At 42.0% G+C, this 21,499-nt stretch overlaps 1 protein-coding gene across 3 annotated transcripts; it reads right to left on the bottom strand.

Annotated features, from left to right (window-relative positions):
• Positions 1 to 374: 374 nt before the first annotated feature.
• Positions 375 to 21,245, bottom strand: LOC121579791 (SAM domain-containing protein SAMSN-1). 3 transcript variants are annotated; one of them, XM_041894688.2, is made up of 16 exons: positions 21,109 to 21,244; positions 18,731 to 18,889; positions 18,249 to 18,295; positions 16,900 to 16,943; positions 16,505 to 16,585; positions 15,931 to 16,028; positions 14,473 to 14,535; positions 13,266 to 13,386; positions 12,618 to 13,027; positions 10,461 to 10,541; positions 4,729 to 4,863; positions 3,508 to 3,643; positions 2,699 to 2,856; positions 2,330 to 2,536; positions 1,907 to 2,057; positions 375 to 814 (listed from the first exon to the last, which is right to left on the bottom strand). In XM_041894688.2, the coding sequence occupies exons 1-16, from the start codon at positions 21,130 to 21,132 to the stop codon at positions 630 to 632; spliced, it is 2,100 nt and encodes a 699-aa protein (XP_041750622.1). In that variant the 5' UTR covers positions 21,133 to 21,244; the 3' UTR covers positions 375 to 629. The 3 variants fall into 3 exon arrangements, with proteins under 3 accessions (XP_041750622.1, XP_041750623.1, XP_041750624.1); XM_041894689.1 differs by lacking the exon at positions 4,729 to 4,863 and having other exon boundaries at positions 21,109 to 21,245; XM_041894690.1 differs by lacking the exons at positions 12,618 to 13,027; positions 13,266 to 13,386; positions 14,473 to 14,535; ... (4 more) ...; positions 18,731 to 18,889; positions 21,109 to 21,244 and adding an exon at positions 11,778 to 12,019.
• Between the last annotated feature and the right edge of the window lie 254 nt (positions 21,246 to 21,499).

Here is a 21,499-nt window from a genome sequence, read left to right as displayed (position 1 = left end):
ATAATACCATAAATCTGAGATACAGTAGAAAAATCCTTTAAACCTTCATTTAATATCTCCCTCTTCCACATGCACCTCTGTGAATGTACTGAACACCCTAACACAGCAATGTTGACATTGCACATTGTGCTAAAAACAAAGCCTACTGCAATGATTTCACAGGTCCAATGACAGAGTGACTCACAAGACTTGAGGAACAATTGTAAATAAAGGCTTGGGATACATCATTATCAACAATTACAAACCAGCAGCCAAGCCAACTCAGGAAATGACTGGTCTGCCTTTGGTGTACAGTAGATACCCACTGGGCACAGACATCAGTTCAACGTCTAGTTTTGATTTACATTTGGTTGAGTTGTCAACTAACGTGAAATCAACAATGTCATTGGATTTAGGTTAAAAGTTGATTCAACGTCATCACATAGATTTTATGGGTTGAAATGACGTGGTAACAGTGGTATATGCATGATAACTGCAATGCCAGCCACATAGAATACTGATACTGAATGCAGTATGAAAACAAAGAGGAATGCTCTTGTCCTACGTAAAGGGTATTTCGCATGAGACAGATGTTGCATGATCCACATTTTTCTGAAAGGCCCTTAGGAGTGTCTATCTGCTGGTGGCGGTTAGGTCTGAGCCATGGGAGGAGGATGGTTCAGTGCTGGCACGTTGATGTCTGTCTCCTCCTTGCTGTTGTCTGAGCAGTCAGAAGGCATGTAGCAGCCAGAGTCTCTGGGGCAGTTCAGATCGGCTTTAATGCTCTCAGTTGGGTACTTGGCTTCCTGGTTTGCCTCGCCCTCCTGACCATCACCTGGAATGGAACAGACATGGGGGCTTAGAGAGCTTATAGTGGTCTATTTAAAAGTAATGTCCACAAGTCTGATATGCTCCCACAATATCAGTTGCAGAAATACATTTTTTATAGTTTCCTTTTTCTCTCCAGCACCAAAATATGCCTATTGCAGCTGGTATGTTTCAATCTTTATGTAGGCTGTTAAAGCTCTGAGTCTGATACCCTGTTACTTTTGCTTACTGCAGCGAAAAGTGAAGTTCAAAAGATCCAAAATGTTTGCATAAGATTGAAAAACAAGATATATAGGCTAGTGCAACACCCAAACCACAGTGGCTTCTGAAAATGACATTTCCTGTTAGTGGCTTTTCTTGTCTTGCATCACTCAATGTTATGTTTCCTGACTCCGACTCTGCCTTTCCTTTCATGTCCTTCTAGCAACTGACTATTAAGGTATTAGCAGTGTAAGACATCTTCTTTAGCTAGCTATGGCCAGGACAAGATGGCTGATATCCTGTTATTTACACACACTGTGAGATACACACAATTAATGTTACATTCTGAAGTTCACTACTTGCAAGTTCACTTCTTGCTGTGATATTACTTTGTTATAATAGACAGTTTGCCAATTTAGCAGTATTGTTGTAATGGTTTTAAACTGTGATTGGTAACTGTCGTGAGCTGTTTGCTCTAAGTGTCCTGAATTGTTTATTGTAACTATTTTGAACCGTGTGTGGTAACTGTCCTGTTGTGTTCTCTGTGCTGTAAGGGGTGGTTATCCAGTTATCATTAGCCTCTTTACCTGTGTCCCTGATACCACGGCCCTGATACAGCACTTCCTCCGCTGACGGTATACCCTTCCTTATCCGCTTGACATCTAAAACCAGACCTTTGGCAATCTGAATACAGTACATATGCTTAGAGGGAATTATGATCTCCTCCACTGCTACCGTTTTTGTCAGAACTAGCAGCTTTGGAGCGCCTCACCTAAAAGAGTTTGGGTTGTTATTGGTTTCAATTGGCAATTCTGATGCCAGAAGGCCCAGGTGTTGTCTTGAGTGCCTTTGTATCCCACCTGGAAATCAAAGTAGGGAAAAGACTGCCCTGACTCACTTTGGGGATCTTGGAGGCACTCGACAGCAGTCATCAGACGATGTCTGTGTTCAGAATCAGTCACATTGAGTTCCACCAGATGCTGCTCCTTCAGCTCCTTCAGGTCATCTACTGTCTGGTACCCATTCAAGAGCAGGGAGGAGGCATACTCCTACAACATATAGAAACAATACCAATCGGTAAGCAAGTCATCATGTTACAATGAAAAACACAACTCAAGCCTGTCTGTCATCACTGTGTTGACATCAGAAAGTTATTGTTCTGTAAAGATTCAATTGAAAGTTTTTTTTTTTTTCAGAATGCAGGGAACAAGTTTGTTTGCAAGCAATAGTTTGTGACAACAGATTTGAGGAGAGAGACAGATAAGAGAGTGAGTGAGTGAGAGAGAGAAGGAGAGAGAGGAGAGAGAGCGAGTCGGTCTACCTCCAGATTGAGGCGCTCTAGGAGTTCCTGTAGCGTTTTGGGCCGGGGTCTCCTGCTCCTCCTGTGTGTCATCTTCTGAGGCGGTTCAGGAACCTTCTCTACTATGAGGTCCACGTAGATGAACTTAAAGTTTCCCACCTTGTTGTTCAGCATGCCTGTCCATATCCCCATAGGAGGCTTGCTGATGATTTCAATCACATCCCCTACCTGAAAGAAGAAATTGGCATTTTACTTGAGCGATGCATGTATTAGGTCTACACAAGCTACTTTGCAAGACATTGGCTCTATCTCAACTGCTTAAAAATCCAGGAGGATGTGCCGAAGGACAGGTTTGACAATTCAGTCAGATGGGTCAGTCAGGTAGGTTACCTTGAGTTTGAGTGATTCAGTGTCGTAGGGACTGGGGACAAAGTCAGTGTGGACCCGGGCTCTGCCACAGAACTGCCCTGTGTAGGAAAGGGGCAGCTCCTCATCCAGCCTCAGACTGTCTCTGTTACTGGAGCCGTCTGACCCACTGGTCACCCCACCTAGGGCGCAGCACACAACCCAGTTGAATTGGTAGGAGACAGACATCATGTTAGCTTCACAACAACCTTTACAAACAAAAGGCTGAATGTTACGGTGAGCATTGTGGGTACTGTTGTACATCATGCTACATAGTGAGGGAGTTTTTTACTCCTTAATGCAATGTCTATTCATGAGGGTTGATGCCACAGGAGGTTGGTGGCACCTTAATTGGGGAGGACGGTGGTAATGGCTGGAGCAGAATCAATGGAATGGGATCAAATACATCAAACACATAGTTTCCAGGTGTTTGATGCCATTCCATTCACGTCGTTCCGGCCATTATTATGAGCCATCCTCCCCTCAGCAGCCTCCTATGATTGATGCTAACAGTATCCTACTTACCAATTAGAATATTAAGTTACATTATGATGGTTATGGCAGTGAGTGAAATATTGTCAGTTTAGACTTGACTGTGATTATTTGTCAGGCATCCTTTGTTGGGTAAATCAAGGTCCAAAGAAATGCCTTAGCAGATGGAACTACACACTTGATTTTTATCAACTGCAATGTGTATAGCATGCTTTACTATGACGCAGAGTAAACTAAAATTGCATTAGTAAAGAGTGAGAGTGAACTTGTTTAATCCAGTAAGGTGTTGGCTGTGTGCTTACTGGAGGAGCTTTGTCCACTGTTGAGACTGTAGAGGCTTTCCAGAGAGTGACTGGACTTTCTGTGTCCTTTTGGAAATGAATGGACGCCGTAAACAACATCCCCTTCTCCTTCTTCATCTCTCTCCGTCTCGTCGCCCTACCAGTAAAAAAACAACCGAACAGGTCATGTTTTTTATTTTCTTTGCCCTCCTTTTCTCCTTATGCCGTCACTCCCCATCTCATCTCACAGCATGGCGGTTGAGGAGGAAGGAAAGGAGAAAGCTAAACCAATCAGAGGGCCGGGTCGGGGCAGGGTTCTAAGATGTGCCAAAACGTCTCAGTATCCCAGGCAGTTTATGCAAGGGCACAGAGGAGCTCCTCTCCTCCCTCTGAGTCCTTAATCCACACAGAGCTGCGTTGCCATTTATAAATGAGACTTGACATAGGCAGGAGCTGTGTGTAATCCCCCTATACCTGCTCCTCCACCGTAGGCTCTGACTGTACCTCCCTCGTCTTCTTTGTGAGAGAAGAGGTGTGTCTTTTTAGCTCCACAAATAACTTGGTTACCAGGTGACGTGGTAATGAGTCTTTGTCCTATTCTGACTGTGTTTGGACATGTACAGTAGGTCTCTGAACTAAAAGCCTGGGTGTAGCCTAACTTGTTCGTCATAATTTATAATCCTCCTTTCTTTAGCTCCTGAGGAGCCATACACTGTATTATCACTGTTTTGTATTATCACTGTATTCTATTACCACTCTATGATCACTGTATGATCATTCTTTACTATTCACTTCCAAGGTTCCTGTTCTGTTGGGTTTCTATTGTTCATTCATGTGTTGCTCTTTTCTTTTGCTACATAGAAGAGTGGACTTGATCATTATTACGCAGGTGGTCTGTTCCTATAATTTGTGTGGTCTTACTGTACATTTCCTACATACTAGCCTATACCTCTGCATTTAGACATCAGCTTTCTTTTAGTTAAACTTTAATTTCACTCGTTTGGCTTTTATCAGAGGTCTGTGGTACACTGAATGTAAAAAAATTGAGTTTGGGGGGGTTGTCAGATGTGTTTGCAATGTAAAGAAAAACTGTACAATAGTAATTGTAATTTAAAAATTGAAGTGCAATATTGATTTTGTTTTAATAGATTTTACCTTAAAATAAAGAAAAATAAAAAAGAAAGAAAAGAAAACACAGTTGAGGCCTGATCTGTTTGACACAACGTGCTTTGTCTCACTCACCATGTCCTCTGACAGGGCTTTGGCATACTGCCTGCCCATCCTCTTCCTCATCGTCAGTGAGATGGCTTTCATCTTCTTGCCTATACTTCCTGATCTGGTCTGGTCACCACTATCAACCTGCTGTCCCTCTGCAGACTGCACACATATCAACACACACTTGTTGTTACATAGTTGAAATGCTTAAACTATGATACAGCAAGATAACTTAAAAAGATGAGTCAGCCCTGCTACTAATGTTGGAACAATTAGGGCTGGCATAATTACCGTATTGTGTAACCACTGATTATGGATGAAGACCATACAAAACAAAACAAAATAAAACGTCATAACCGTTTGAAACCATTGTTTTTTTGTGGAACGAACAGCTGAATGAAGACAGGACGGCCGGGCATTCATGCAGTTGAGTCTGTTTCTGCGGTAACTTGGACTCTTTACAATGTGATGACATTTTGTTGTTCCTTGCTGAAAAAAGCAAGGTGTTGTAGCAAACAAGTCTTCGGTTGCCTAGGCAATGCCCCCCTCCCTGCAGCAGCAGCACACATAGAAATAGAATGAATAGAACGGGATTGGAACCTCTAACCCTGGTCATTTGGCTGGTAAACTCATGGTTACATTCGCAATGGCTGCCAGGTATTGTGATGCTATAATTTCCATGGTAATGTAGAATGTTCATTCAAATTATTTTAACTGATGTGGCTCATGCAATGGAATGTATTTATATTATACAATGGGTGAGTCTAATCCCGGATGCTGATTGGTTAAAACCACAAGTTACCACCGGCTAAAGCTATGACGTTGAAATGCCTATTTACTCTGTTCCATCTCACTGCGCAATCCACTGTCTCATCAGCCCGGCAATTTATTAACTTGAGCTCCACTATAAAAAGCATTTAGACATTATCTACCATTTTTTTTAGACTAGCATTTGGTTTTCAACAGTGGAGATTTGTATAAACCTTGCTGTCTGTCTCTCTGACATTTGCAACATTGTTTCAATATTGAAATTCGATCTCCAGCAGTCCCATAGTAATGAACATGTAGGGAGTAAGGACGAGACAGACAGGCAGACAGCTTTTCTCAGCCAGTCGAACTCATGAATCAGCTGGCATCATTTTTATGGATATATACAAAGAAATGTCAATAGAAAACAGGTGAAACTAAATGAAATGCAGCTAGTTTGCAGTCTTTCCAGCTTCAGTTTGAAGTGATTGTGTTATCTGTGTTGTTGGCTAGCTCCTCTGAACAACAGTGTCCTGACGAGAGAGCATATTTTCTATGCCAGGCGAAATCGCGCATTATTAGCTCATTGTTATGGCTGTATCCAAATAAATATCACTAGAAAACAGCTTAAACAAACGCAAATGCAGCTACTTTGCTGTTATTCTGGCTGCACTGTTTGACATGACTGTAAGTTAGCCGTAGTTGGCTAGCTAGCATGCAAGGGATAAGAACGTTGCCAGCCAGTATGGCAATGGAACATTTAGAATGAACGACTGGGTTCGCGTCCATAGATACAGAGTAAAAAGACTTAACGACTCTGTCAACCGACTTGGGTAGCAACCTTAGATTTATGTCGGGACTATATCTCGTGGGAGGATGGAATAGTATGAATAAATTAATCAAAATAATGTTTTTTATGAAAATATGTCAATCATTATTTGAATATGTAAGGCAATCAAACAGGCAAAACGTCAGTACAGAGACAAAGTAGAGTCGCAATTCAACAGCTCAGAAACACGAGACATATGTTGCAGGGTCTACAGACAATCACGGATTACAAAGGGAAAACCAGCCACGTCACGGACACAGACGTCTTGCTCCCAGACAAGCTAAACACCTTCTTCGCCCGCTTTTAGGATAACACAGTGCCACCGACGCGGCCCGCTCCCAAGGACTGTGGGCTCTCGTTTCCATGGCCGACGTGAGTAAGACATTTAAGCGTGTTAACCCTCGCAAGGCTGCCGGCCCAGACGGCATCCCTAGCCGCGTCCTCAGAGCATGCGCAGACCAGCTGGTTTGAGTGTTTACGGACATATTCAATCTCTCCCTATCCCAGTCTGCTGTCCCCACTTGCTTCAAGATGTCCACATTTGTCCCTGTACTCAAGAAACCAAAGGTAACTGAACTAAATGACTATCACCCCGTAGCACTCACTTCTGTCATCATGAAGTGCTCTGAGAGGCTAGTTAAGGATCATATCACCTCTACCTTACCTGACACCCTAGACCCACTTCAATTTGCTTACCGCCCCAATAGATCCACAGACGATGCAATTGCCATTGCACTGCACACTGCCCTTTCCCATCTGGACAAGAGGAATACCTATGTCAGAATGCTGTTCATTGACTATAGCTCAGCCTTCAACACCATAGTACCCTCCAAGCTCATCATTAAGCTCGGGCCCTGGGTCTGAACCCCGCCCTGTGCAACTGGGTCCTGAACTTCTTGACGGACCACCCCCAGGTGGTGAAAGTAGGAAACAACACCTCCACTTCGCTGATCCTCAACACAGGGGCCCCACAAGGGTGCGTGCTCAGCCCCCTCCTGTACTCCCTGTTCACCCATGACTGTGTGGTCATGCACGCCTCCAACTCAATCATCAAGTTTGCAGACGACACAACAGTAGTAGGCCTGATTATCAACAATGACAAGACAGCCTACAGGGAGGAGGTGAGGGCCCTGGCAGAGTGGGGCCAGGAAAATCATCTCTCTCTCAACGTCAACAAAACAAAGGAGCTGATCGTGGACTTCAGGAAACAGCAGAGGGAGCACGCCCCTGTCCACATCGATGGGACCGCAGTGGAGAAGGTGGAAAGCTTCAAGTTCCTCAGCGTACACATCTCTGACAATCTGAAATGGTCCACCCACACAGAGTGTGGTGAAGAAGGTGCGACAGCGCCTCTTCAACCTCAGGAGGCTGAAGAAATTTGGCTTGGCCCCTTAGACCCTCAGAAACTTTTACAGATGCACAATTGAGAGCATTCTGTCGGGCTGTATCACCGCCTGGTACAGCAACTGCACCGCCCGCAACCGCAGGGCTCTCCAGAGGGTGGTATGGTTTGCCCAACACATCACCGGGGGCACACTGCCTGCCCGCCAGGACACCTACAGCACCCGATGTCACAGGAAGGCCAAAAAGATCATCAAGGACATCAACCACCAGAGCGAGGTCAGTACAGGTGCATCAAAGCTGGGTCCGAGAGACTGAAAACAGCTTCTATCTCAAGGCCATCAAACTGTTAAATAGCCATCACTAGCCGTGTACCACTCGACTACTCAACCCTGCACCTTAGAGGCTGCTGGCCTATATACATAGACATGGAATCACTGGCCACTTTAATAATGGAACACTAGTCACTTTAATAATGTTTACATACTGCTTTACTCATCTCATACAGTGAGGGAAAAAAGTATTTGATCCCCTGCTGATTTTGTACGTTTGCCCACTGACAAAGAAATGATCAGTCTATAATTTTAATGGTAGGTTTATTTGAACAGTGAGAGACAGAATAACAACAAAAAAATCCAGAAAAACACATGTCAAAAATGTTATAAATTGATTTGCGTTTTAATGAGGGAAATAAGTATTTGACCCCCTCTCAATCAGAAAGATTTCTGGCTCCCAGGTGTCTTTTATGCAGGTAACGAGCTGAGATTAGGAGCACACTCTTAAAGGGAGTGCTCCTAATCTCTGCTTGTTACCTGTATAAAGGACACCTGTCCACAGAAGCAATCAATCAATCAAATTCCAAACTCTCCACCATGGCCAAGGCCAAAGAGCTCTCCAAGGATGTCAGGGACAAGATTGTAGACCTACACAAGGCTGGAATAGGCTACAAGACCATTGCCAAGCAGCTTGGTGAGAAGGTGACAACAGGGGTGTTTTTCTGCTAAGGGTCAGGACAACTTTACCGCATCAAAGGGACGATGGACGGGGCCATGTACCGTCAAATCTTGGGTGAGAACCTCCTTCCCTCAGCCAGGGCAATGAAAATGGGTCGTGGATGGGTATTCCAGCATGACAATGACCCAAAACACATGGCCAAGGCAACAAAGGAGTGGCTCAAGAAGTAGCACATTAAGGTCCTGGAGTGGCCTAGCCAGTCTCCAGACCTTAATCCCATAGAAAATCTGTGGAGGGAGCTGAAGGTTCGAGTTGCCACACGTCAGCCTCGAAACCTTAATGACTTGGAGAAGATCTGCAAGATGTGTGCAAACCTGGTGGCCAACTACAAGAAACGTCTGACCTCTGTGATTGCCAACAAGGGTTTTGCCACCAAGTAATAAGTCATGTTTTGCAGAGGGGTCAAATACTTATTTCCCTCATTAAAATGCAAATCAATTTATAACATTTTTAACATGTGTTTTTCTGGATTTTTTTGTTGTTATTCTGTCTCTCACTGTTCAAATAAACCTACCATTAAAATTATAGACTGATCATTTCTTTGTCAGTGGGCAAACGTACAAAATCAGCAGGGGATCAAATATTTTTTTCTCTCACTGTATGTATATACTGTATTCTATTCTACTGTATTTAGTCAATGCCACTCCGACATTGCTCATCCTAATTTAGATTTATATATTTCTTAATTGCATTTTTTTACTTTTAGATTTGTGTATTGTTGTGAATTGTTAGATACTACTGCACTGTTGGAGCTAGGAACACAAGCATTTCGCTACACCCGCAATAACATCTGCTAAATATGTGTATGTGACCAATACAATTTGATTTGATTTGATTTGATGTTGGTAACCCGTTGTATAAAAGTGATAATGCCCTCGAAGCCGGTGTTTGGTGGATATATTGGCACGGTTTGCCAACACCCCTGCCATTATATCCTCCAAACACCGGTTTCTCGGGCATTATCACTTAAGTAATGTCAGTTGAGCTTAATCAACAAATAACAGCACATATTGATGGGTACACTTCCTGCTTTGACTTCCTGCTTTGACTTCCTGCTTTTACTTCCTGCTTTGCTCCTCTGGGCAGAGATACTTAGAAAGGAGGAGATAGGAATCCCAGTGGCCAATGAACGGAGAAACGTATAACGCCCCACCCAGCAGACTGTCGACCAATCGCGTTCACGTTGTGGGTATGAGCTGAGAAACCTGCCTATTTTCTTCGAAAATACGTAATGTCACGATGTCAAAGCTATACGATATTACAGAGAACAAGTTAATTATCTCACATATCGGAAAATATTTGTAATGTTGTACTTCTTGTTCAAGTAATACATGCTAATGCTGGGTTTTTGAGCTAGTGCCCAATTGACTCCCATTCAATACTTGTAGGAGTGATCTTCTTGTCCCAGAATCGCCCAGAATGCACCGCGTGGCCATTGATGACGCATGAGAAACGTACACAATGGGTGTTAATACAATTCGAATGGAGTTTCCCATCTTCTCAAAACTATCTCTGCTATGGGTACACTCGCAATGGCCGGCAGTCTACCCATTATGCCATCATTGACTTGAATGGGGATGCCTGTTCTAGTCATTCTATTTCTATGCCAGCACATGCGGTCATGAGCGGAGGAGAGGAGAAAATGTTTTTTTTTTTTTTTGCTATTCCAACAGCTATAACGGTGTCTGCGGTCATTTGGCTGACCAATAACCGTCATCCAAAATTCCATAACCCTCACATCCCTAGAAACAATTAAGAAAATGTACAGTGTCACTTAAGGAATGACTTGTTGAAGTGGCCGACAAAATCAGACAGATGCTTCACGTACCAAAGCACTTCCATTTTCCTCTGGCTTCACTGGGGCTGGTTGGTGTCTGAAGGAGTCAAATCGGCCAAAGCTGGTGGAGCGCTGGGTGAGATGAGAGATTAATTTAACAGATTAAAACGTGTTTGGGATGGTAACAGCAGGACACATGTTGTCTGGCTGTCGTGTTTATGTTGAACTCAAAGCAGCACAATACAAACAAGTCATGTCTGTAGAAGGCCTATGCCCTGTAAACCATACATCTAACCTGCCTGTTCCTCTGGTCATGTATTTACATAGTACTGTCTATATTACCACCAGGCGCCATTATGGCATTTTATGAGATTTCTCTTAATCTTTTTTGTACTTTCTATTGTGTCTTATGTTGCATTTGACTAAGATTGGATTTGATGATGTAACTGCAGGTTCTGTTTGATCTCTACAGATGTATTTTCTAAAGCTGCCAAACCAAACCTTGACTTTATAGTATTGTTGTTTTGTACTACTACTACTACTATTGACATCATGAGTATTATGAGTACTACTGTATAGTAATGGATGAGTACTGAGGGGTGTTCAGCTTCACTACAGCTAATGAGGTTTGTATCAGTTATGGTCGGCCGTTTGCCATTAAGTGATGTAATGTAAATCTCTTATACTAAATCCAATGTAATACATTGAATATTTTAGTATTTCATGTAATTCTTGTGCTACTATTTTTTGTGTTGTATTCCTGTTATATAATATTGTTATTGTTATGGATTTTATTATTCTAGTACATCCTGCTGTTCGCCCTAAAACCTGTCATCTGCTCATCTGCACTATGCTAATTGAAAGATAATAATCTGCATAAACGTCATAAAAAATGTGACTGTGTGAAAAGCAATGGTCCGTTGTTCACTAGCGGCCCATTAGATTCATTTTAGTGGTCATTCTGAGGCTCTCATCCAACATCTGTTACATTAAACCCTGGCTCGTGGCCCAGCACTGACCATCTGACCGTTAGTGAACCGTGAACCGTGGCCGGCTGCAGTCACTGTCACCTACTGGGGAAAGCTAATGATTTCTAACAGAAATAATGGTCAAATAGCAAGAGCAATAAATGCTAGTATTGCTTTTATAATGAACTCAAACTTTTGAGTGAATCTTATTCTTCAATATCCTGAGTTACTGCTGTAATACAGCCTAATGTTTGGCAAATATGCTTTAGAACTTTTCCTTTTATTTTAAATTACAGCAAGTACTTTAAGTTTAAAAAATGTAAAACAAAATGCCCAGCCATATAAAATGTTGTTTTTTGTTATTACAGCAGCAAATCGAAAAGCGAAAACAAGATCTCACCTTTGGTTTTGTCTTGCTCTTGGTGTCTTTGTCTGAGACATTTGACGGTTTCCTCTGAAGCATAGTGCTGAATCTGAATGACTGCTGGTCAGTTTTTTTGTTGTTGAAAAAAAACAACTGTGCTGTAGCTTATTTGACCAACCATCATATCAACAACCTACTGTACTGCAACAGTTGTGCAGAGCAGCTACATTTCCTCTAAGGCAGCCAGGATGTGACTATATCTACACAGTCTGTTTATCTGTGATGAAAGGCATGCATGTGTTGTACTTTTAGGTGAGAGGTGGAAAGTCTGGTCAATAAGCTACAGACACTGAAGCATCCTCAGTGCACCAAGAAAGCCTCATTGATGACTGCTGGATTGGTGTTGTAATAATATGAGTAATTCGTTTTTTGCCATGACTGCAATTTATAAAAGTTGAAGGACTTTTCAGACAATGTCACAAACTGTTGTCTAAATTTAAATAATAGACAATGCTACCAAGCTAAATACAGCTCACTGCCACCAGTAAAACTACTCATGAGGAAGTGGCCAAGCGACTGGTGAGCACAGGAAGGGTGAATTACCACAAAGCCTGTATATTGCAGTTTCTGTTCTATTACCTCACTAAGCTAAAGCATTGTTAAATGAATACCAAATAGAAATTAGCTTGTGTAGTGTTCAACAGCAATTTTTTGTATAGAAATCATATTGCCTAATAAAAACTGATATAAATGTATTCTGTAGGGGTAAGTGTGCCCTACAAAGCAATCATTTCTCAGGAAACACCAGTCCCACAGCTTCCCACAGTACCTCTATCAGACCTGTATGTAAGCTCCTTTAAGTGAACCGTATCTTACCGTGGATTCTGAGATGTCCAGATCTGTGATCGAGCGGATGACCCGTTGGTGAGAGAACACTGGCGGCGTCTGTTTGCTGTCCAGCTCCTGGACCAGACTCTCAAAGCGGTCCCAAGCTGTTGCTCGGGGCAGGGTGAAGTCAAAGCCATAGTTCCGGGGCTCGCCTGGGGGCCGGTGGCAGGTGTGGTAGGGGACATCCCAGGGTGGAGGGACTTCTGTGAGGCCCCAGTGGTGGTCGTGAACCCCAGTGCTCCAAGGTCCTTCCACAGCTTTCCCATTGGTCTCCTTAGTCTGCTGCTTCAGTGGCGATGGTGGGGCAGCCTTCGAGGACTTCTTGTCTGTCTTCTTCCCCAGCCCGATGCAGGTGATGACGGGACTGTCGTTACTGAACACAGAGTCTGCCAAGTGACCTGGACAAGAAGAGAAATAAGGCGCTTTTTAGTCCTATTCATTCATAGATTCTGATTAAGGCCTTGAGGGCGATACGTAATGTATTCTTTAAAGAACAATACAATCATCAGCTTTCAATTGTTAGCAAGAGTTGCCCTATTTTCCTAGGGCTTTGTATTCATAATATTTGTTCTGTATCAAGTAGGCAGGCAGCTCTGTCTTTGCCTTTTGAGCCGAGGTGCATCCATGAGAACTCACAATTGCTGTCAGTCTTTCCATCATCTAGTCCAATCTGGCTTCCCTTCTTCACTTTTACTAGCCTCTGGAACCTCTTCAGCTTTCCCTTAGATTCAGCCAAGTCAGCCTCCGCATCCCCAGTCTGCAGTAGAATAATATGGGTAGGCTATCAGTGTCCGTAATATCAGTGTCCGTAATATCAGTGTCCATAATATCAGTGTGCATTATGTAATGCCTAGTACTCTCAAGGTGTCAAGTGAAAACTTCACATGCCATGTTTTTGTCTTATTTTTATTTGTCTTTAGTTTTGCACTGGTTGTAGAGTCAGCAAGAAAATGAAAGTGGAGGAGTGTCTGTGACATGGCCGCCGCCACAGACACACACCTGACCTCTCCTACTCTCAGTTCACAGCCTGCCTACACCTCTTCCTCACCCCTACCACCCTGACAATCCTGGCCAGCAGAGCAGTAGGTCTAACTGTACCACATGGTGCCTTCCCAGTCACCTGAGAACGTTGGTTGATCTGTTAGTTGTAATTCAACTAGCGGGATGAAGGATGAGGGAAGGGGTGGACTGGGACGTTTTCAAGTTTCACCACAATAAAATGGAAAGGTACATTTCACTCGATAAATACATATATGTCAGCACCAGCAACGGTTTCTGTGCCAAAATCTCAAATAGATACGACCAAATACAGAAGAACCATATAAACGGACACTACATGTAATAACCCATGTGTGCTCACATTCCCCTTGCCAGTTTGGTGGGTATACTATACCTAGAGAAAGAAGCACAGGGAGGGCTTGTTTCATCTCTTCTGGTCTCACAAACAAACAAAAAGACACATGTCCTGACACACACAAAGATCTGCATGCCACATCCAGACAAACACACTAACACACACATACACACAGACCGATCCTCGTGCCGCTCAGGGGCCATGTGGGTGAGGGATTACCAAGGCTATGCTCTGCCATCTGCACTGCATTACTAATCATTATTACTGTGCTGATAAAGTGATTGCTGCCTGCTTGTCCCACAGGACATTGTGCTAATGCCATAGTGCATTGTTCTTCTCACCAATCTACAATTGCTGTGTCGTCTATTGTAGCCTACGGTCAGTATTTAGCACTGCATGAAACAAGATACTATTTATTGTGTATATCTTGTAGATAAATACTAAAAATGTATTAAATTGAAGGCTGCCCATGCTGACAATAACACTCACCATGTTCTGCTGGTGGCTATCAGGGGGCTCATAGTTTGGGTTCCAGGCCTCGAAGTTCACCCCCTGCATTAACAAAAGAACAATAAGAGATTATAGTGAAATAAAGTTTAATGAGTTACATATATCCTCAATGCTTTTAGTGAAAACCAGGGTTAGGCCTAATGTTCAACATGGCTCTACATAAAATGCAATTTATATATAATTCATTACATTGGTAAATTCGTCTAAATCAGACTTAATCATTTCATCACTGTATAAATTGTTAACTTTTACCAATTGTATCTCAACTCACAATAGATCTACCGACTTCCAAACGTGACATGCATGTGTATTTATATGTGAGATCACTCAACATTTTGGCGGGATGGAGAAACCAGACACATGCAAACAAACATGGCACTCTCCAAATAAAATTTGACAGAAAAGTCTTACATTTACATTTTAGCAGACGCTCTTATCCAGAGCGACTTACAGTTAGTGCATACATTTTTCATACTGGCAACCCGTGGGAATCGAACCCACAACCCTGGCGTTGCAAGCGCCAACTGAGCTACACGGGACTGAAATGAAATGAAATGAAATATTCCCCCAAAACATTCTTACAAGTGTAGCGTGGTTTATGAGCTCTGCAAACGTGTCCGCTCCAAGAATGAGAATGGTAAATGAATGTGACAGGCCTACTGATAATACATTCCGTGAATGAAAATAAGTCATCCAAACACTATCGTTTTTAGATTATTCGGGAAATTGCGGGGATCAACGGTAAATGTACCAGCAATCGCGGGAATTGATAAACAGATCATTCACATTTAATAAAACAATTAATGCGCCCGAATTGGCGGGAGACAGAGAGCGCATTTGTGGTAAGAGGATAGGAGCCTAGGGTGGACTTCACCACAACCATCACCATGTCCTTAAATATTTGCGACTGTAGGAGGCTTAATGTAGGCTACGTTGCTAATTATCGAGGGACTGTAGCTTACTTTCTCTGTATTTCAAGATGACCCAAAATGTTTATACAACCAAAAAGTTCTGTGTCAGGGGAATTCATTAGTAAGATGATTGAGCATTCCAATCAGGAAGTGATAATATCTCAAAAAGAAAGTGACAAACAAGGGCCATACATTTTACAGATGTATTTGTGATTGGGAGGGCATTAGAGGGGAGAATTTAGAAAAAGCCTGTCGGAAATTCAAAATGTGACTTTTACCTAGAGATTATTGCCTGTGTACACAATATCCTACATAGTGATGAAATGAGCAAGGTCAGGTGATTTGGGCTCACCTGTTTGGATAAGCTAAGCTAATGCTGCTCATTTAAGGGGAAAAGTGGTTATCTAGTTGCCCTTGTCATTTGAAAAGTGAAGTCCAATACCTCTAACCAACATCAATTTGTGGTATAGTGCTAGCCTACAATTGGTATTTTGTCCAACAGTGGATGATGATGATATAGTCTTACCTGAGTTGTGGGGTCTTTTTCTCTTCTCTCAGAGTTCAGCTGCTCCACTCTGTCCTCTACTGCCAGCACGCTTCTATTACAAGGACCTCGACCCATCTCTGAGGAACCACAGGAAAGAATGCAAGGTTAGACCACTTTTCTTTGGTACTCAGTAGGTTGTTGTAAGTGACACACACCACAATTTTGACTTGTTTGGTTGTAGATTTGCGGGTGTAGGGTTAACTACTGTAACTATGCCTCATGAACCAGAATCCGAAGGAAACTGTCTGGGCCATCTGTCCAGCCTCAGATCGTTTTTTACAGCCAACAACAGACACTCCGTTTGCTTTCATTCAGCTGTCTCATTCAACATAATCCCTCATCATAAAACGCTACAATAGGTTTTTTCCTTCATCACTGACTTTGGAAAAGCATGGGGAGCATCAGTAGGTCGGTCTGTATCGGTCATCATTAACTAAATCCTACAAGTCTGTCTCACACATATGGTGTCTCTCTCGGGCCTTAGCAAGCAGACTACCCTAAATGAAACATGGGGTTTATGTTCTCTGGCTGACATATTTTTCTGGACGTTTACCTTCGTTGTGATTATTCTTGATGTGAACAAAATCTTGCTTCTCTCTGCGTGACTGCCAGTAGACATTAGTGTCTGTGTTATCTGCAATGGGGTTAGGGGAGAAAAACAGAGGCCATTAAGGTCTCTATATTAGTGGCAGCAATGCTAAGAGGGAGCCAAGTGAAGTCAAATGGAATACAGAAGCCAGTAGGTTTGCAGGGCCAAGTAGGTTACTAATACTGAGTGCAGCATTGTATGCACACTATACAGCTCAAAATACATGGGAGAGCAGGACCAAAGCAAAGTTAGTGAGAAGCCTGTGACTTTACTCTCACCCAAACACGTCTGTGCATGTCAAATGTATCAGTGTATTGCAATTTGAAATGGACAAAAACTGAATAGATTTTTGTACTAACCTAAGGTTTCATTGTCCGATGTTGACGTTGTTGGTACATGTGATCTGAAATTACATTGAAAACAAATTCTGGTCAATGTTGTCTCTACAAGTTGTCTCTAGCAGAGCATTCACTCAATGTGCAGACATTATGTCAGAATGTTGATGTTTAACCATATTAGTTAAATGTCACTAACGGTCTATGATGATGGCATATTAGTTATTAACACCTCAGGAGAAGTCTGATGCTAGGCTTGCTACGTGAACACATGAAACACACAATACTAACTGGATTAAATCTTTCAACAACAATGATCTGCTTGATAAGATTTATAACACATAACACAACTGTTTGCTTCACTCACAACCAACAAGTAATTTCCACAGTACAATTCTACATTTTGACCCATTTCCTTACATGCGATAGCAATGTTTTGAACAGTTTGGGTCTTTCTCATTCTGTAAACCACTAACCTAAATAAAAATTCTGGGTATCCAAATCCAAGGTACTGTATTTCCAACAACATTCTGTGAAATATGGCTATAAATCGCATAATCTTTTTATCTTAAATTTTAGACTTACAATAGGTAAGTACATGCAATAAATGTAAATGGACAAGAATATTATAAATCACAACTCTTGTCCCAATTAATCTAATCCTAATCCCACCCAACTCTCATGAAATTGCACCATAACACCTAATACACACCATTGATCTAATATCATAGTTAAACACAACCACAGGCTAGCTATAGGCTCCATGTTTACAACTGTAAACATGTTTTATGTTCCACCTACGTCAGTAAATGGACTGGGCTTGGCAATTTGTTTGTGGATCTTTGGAGAGAAGTACATCTTTAAGAAAAGAGTTCCATCTTTAATTGTTTACTACAGTAGAATTAAGTGGAGGAGATCAGGTAGACTGCTTGTAATTTGTCAAACATATAGAAAAATACATCAGCTTTCAGTGTGTAATTGCTTGAATTAACATTACAAATAAACATCCCTAGAAACCCCCTTGGACTTCAACATCCATTGGGTCATTGTTTTAAAATCCTCAGTCAAAGCAGGCTGTGAACTATGCCCTTGTTCCGTAATTACAATTATGGAATAGGTGCCCTCTAATGGACTTGAGCAATGGACCAAGGTCCAAACAGACAGCTCCCTGGGGGCTTAGAGAGTGAAGGCCACTATGAAAGGACAGGAACGCTAACGGTGGACCTGCTGAGAACTCCTGATTAACTTATTATCTCCTGGACGTATAAGCAGCACGCCTTAGCATCCATTTCAAGGGTTAACCTAGCCCCTCACTCTCACTTTAACCAAAGCATGTATTGACTGGCAGCCGTAAACAATACAAACTTCCATACCTTCTCTTCTTCTTTTTCAAATGGGATTTGTGAGCCTCGGACAGCTCCTGGGAAGAAAATAAATGGAATGTAACACTTTGCATTGAACTGGCACACATAATGTATTGCATAAGTAGGCCATCTCCAAATACCCTGATGAAACTTAGAGATCGATATAGGCTTACACAGAAAAGTTGGTCTTCAGGCACCCATCCAATGACCTGAAGTTTCAGCAGCAGACTGTAGTCACAGGTCACCAGCAGTGTCTGACTGGTTTGTTATTGTTGGAGACTAACGTCAGTGTGTTGGAAGCTGTTGGCCTGATATGAGGTATGAGGTCTACTTTAGTTCCCGCTTTATTTGGATAGCCACCTATAGATTATCTATAAAGGCTCAGTCTAGCAACTGCAATGGTGTTGATGTGCAACAATTTGCTAGGGTTAGGGTTAGGGAGTACAGTAGTTAGTGTATTGATAGTTTGTCAAATATCTGGTAGAACTCACTGTGGGTATACATGGATCTGAGCCTCTCCACTTGGCCCTGTCCCTCAGAGAAGGACTGCTGTGTCGGCTGTTGTGTCGACTGGGAACTCTACTACTGTGTTCCTGGATGACTGGGTGTTTGTTGAGAGCAGGCTCATACAGGCTGTCCGTCGAGCCCTCCTAGACCAGAGGAAAGAGAGCAACATGATCAGGGACAGGAAGGACACAGAACAGTATAAACACACTGAGTGTGGTTTACAGCAGGGATTCTCAAACTTTTGGGACGAACCAAGTTTCGGGGCTTGGGAAGTAACATTTTAAAGGCCCACCTTTTGGCATCGGAGAGAAAATTTGGCAGAGAGATTTTTTGTTGTTGCAGTTTTAAAGATTATATACTACAATTCTACACACTTTTCTATGAGACAGGGCGACCATTTTGCCATTTTAAAGCATAAATTACAGTGTATTATGTAAAAAAATATTAAAACATTAAACTTTTTTGGGGAATACAAGAAGTATTAAGTTGAAAAATGTAATATGGAGTACAATAAAACATATAGATATAAATAAGATTAAAGAAAAAGAAGAAATAGAAAAAACGAAAAAAAAATATATATAACAATATATATAACATATATATATATATATATATATATATATATATATATATATATATATATATATATATATATATATATATATATATATATATATATATATATAAACAAAGAAAATGTTTAAGTCGCTCTGGATAAGGGCGTCTGCTAAATGACGTAAATGTAAATGTAATGTAAATCAGGGGGGATGCGGCTAGCCAGGTCAGGTTAGGAGACTTGATAAAATAAATCTGATTATCAAGAACTCTTTAATTGAAGGAACGATGCGCCCTAGTTTCCAGTTCAAAGCCATGGCCATGTGACCACATAGACCTTTTGTGATGGGGAGGGACACAGTATGACACACAGTAAGACACTGTCCTTCTGACCTTTGACCCTTGAGTGGGTTTGAGCACTGCTTATTGACCCTGTGATCTTTATTGTGGGTCAGGGATTGTTGAGGTCAGATCGGATAGATGAGTCAACATGTGCTCCACATTAGACAAACATTGTAATACTAGAAAGGTCATGCCATTCCTATCATTCCTATCACTCAATACAGCCCTGACCGAGCATAGCCTTTCTAGTACTACAACTTTTGTATTCATATTTGGGGTTGGTTAGTCTCAGAAACCCCTAATCTGTTTTAAATCCCTATGCTGTGCTAAACCAACCCAGTTACCGGTGTCTTAAATCCTACCTTGTGTTACAGTCAGACCTGCTGTTAAAGTCAAGTCCTGAAGTGTGTAGTGTAGGTAACGTGCCAACAACAAATGAAGTAGCTGCATTGACACTTTACACAGTGAGCATAGGGGATTAAATGTTGAATCTGGGGTGATTACTTTGGCCTAATCCATGAATAGGACATGTTCCCCGCTACATAACCTGGTGATCCGTGATCTGTTCTAAGGAGCGCCATGTCGACCACATTCACCCAGTAATCCCAAATAGGCTAAAAACATTTATGCCAAAAACATCTATTGTTTCTCATTCTTCAAGGTATTTTACATTTTACATCTGTCGATTCTATAAAAAATATAATGCTTTTTTTCTTAAATGTGGGCTATTGTTACAGGTTGCTAACCAGTTTGGGGAGTCTCATCTAGGATGTGTATAGGTCAAATGGACTGTCTAACTGTGTCCTAACCACTTTCATAACCCCCCTATCCCAACAGTATTCAAAGAATATTATTTTAAACTTTTCTTCAAAGTTCAAGTTACATTACAAATGACATTTTAAGTTCAAAAGCATCATACTGTCTTGCTTGACCCTGTCAACCTCTAAAGAGGTTGACAGGTAAATTTGAATAGAAACATACATTGTCTTTTAGGACCAATTAAATGAACATTTGCCGCTTAATCAATTCAGAACATTGAATCCTCCTATTAAAATAATCTGTCAGCTCTAAAACCCAATGTAACAAACAACTACAATACACAAATGTCTCTCGATAACTTTCTAAAGCATAGTGCAACTGAAAGCTCAATCTCCTTTATGTCTCCCTTCTGAGAGAGTCCATGTCGGATCCCTGTCAACAGCAATAACATCTCTGTGCTACCTATCCTTCCCCTGACTGAGCAACCTGCCAGAGGCTCCGGTGACTGGACAGGGAACACAGAGACAAGACAGCCTGTCCTGGCAACAGGGTTGTGGTCAATTCCATTTCAATTAATTCAATTCAGGAAGTAAACTGAAATTTCAACTTCCACAACCCTGTCTGACATGTAGAGTTTTTGAGAGACCAAATAAAGAGTAAAAAAGACAGGAAAGAGAAGGTTCATTAAAGCAAGCGTGTGTCTTACCAGAGAGAAGCAGAATAGGTTCATATTTCAGATGCTGTGCCTCCCGCCACCTCTGGCCACAGACAATGGAAAACAGGAGAGACAAGCTGACTGCTGGGGACTCCAGGACACACAAACACACACATGCACACACACACCCACAAACACACACCCCTATACACACATGCACAAACACACAGCTCCTGCCCTCCGCAGGCTGTCTACAGCCCTGCGGCTTAGTACCAGTTTAAAATCCCTCTCATAATCCAATAGAAACAGTGAACCATTACTGTCCAAGACAGCCCACACAAACAGGCAGGCCGGCACCAGACCAGGCAGGCCACCCATAATCACATTCTCAGCAGGCAGGCGCTGGCTCAGGCTGGCTGACTGCACACAACAAACAAACAGC

Source organism: Coregonus clupeaformis, chromosome 13 (assembly GCF_020615455.1).
Source record: "Coregonus clupeaformis isolate EN_2021a chromosome 13, ASM2061545v1, whole genome shotgun sequence".
In the NCBI taxonomy this organism is placed as follows: Eukaryota; Metazoa; Chordata; class Actinopteri; order Salmoniformes; family Salmonidae; genus Coregonus; species Coregonus clupeaformis.
Note: the sequence above shows the minus strand (reverse complement) of the source record. Positions and strands in the feature narration are given on the sequence as shown.

Excerpts from the sequence above, each read along its gene's own strand:
- LOC121579791 (XM_041894688.2), bottom strand. The coding sequence starts at position 21,132 with ATGAACCTATTCTGCTTCTCTCTG. Across the intron at positions 16,586-16,899 it reads ATCGGACAATGAAACCTTAG|ATAACACAGACACTAATGTC; the intron begins GTTAGTACAAAA and ends ACCCCATTGCAG. Across the intron at positions 2,058-2,329 it reads TAGAGCGCCTCAATCTGGAG|GAGTATGCCTCCTCCCTGCT; the intron begins GTAGACCGACTC and ends TATATGTTGTAG.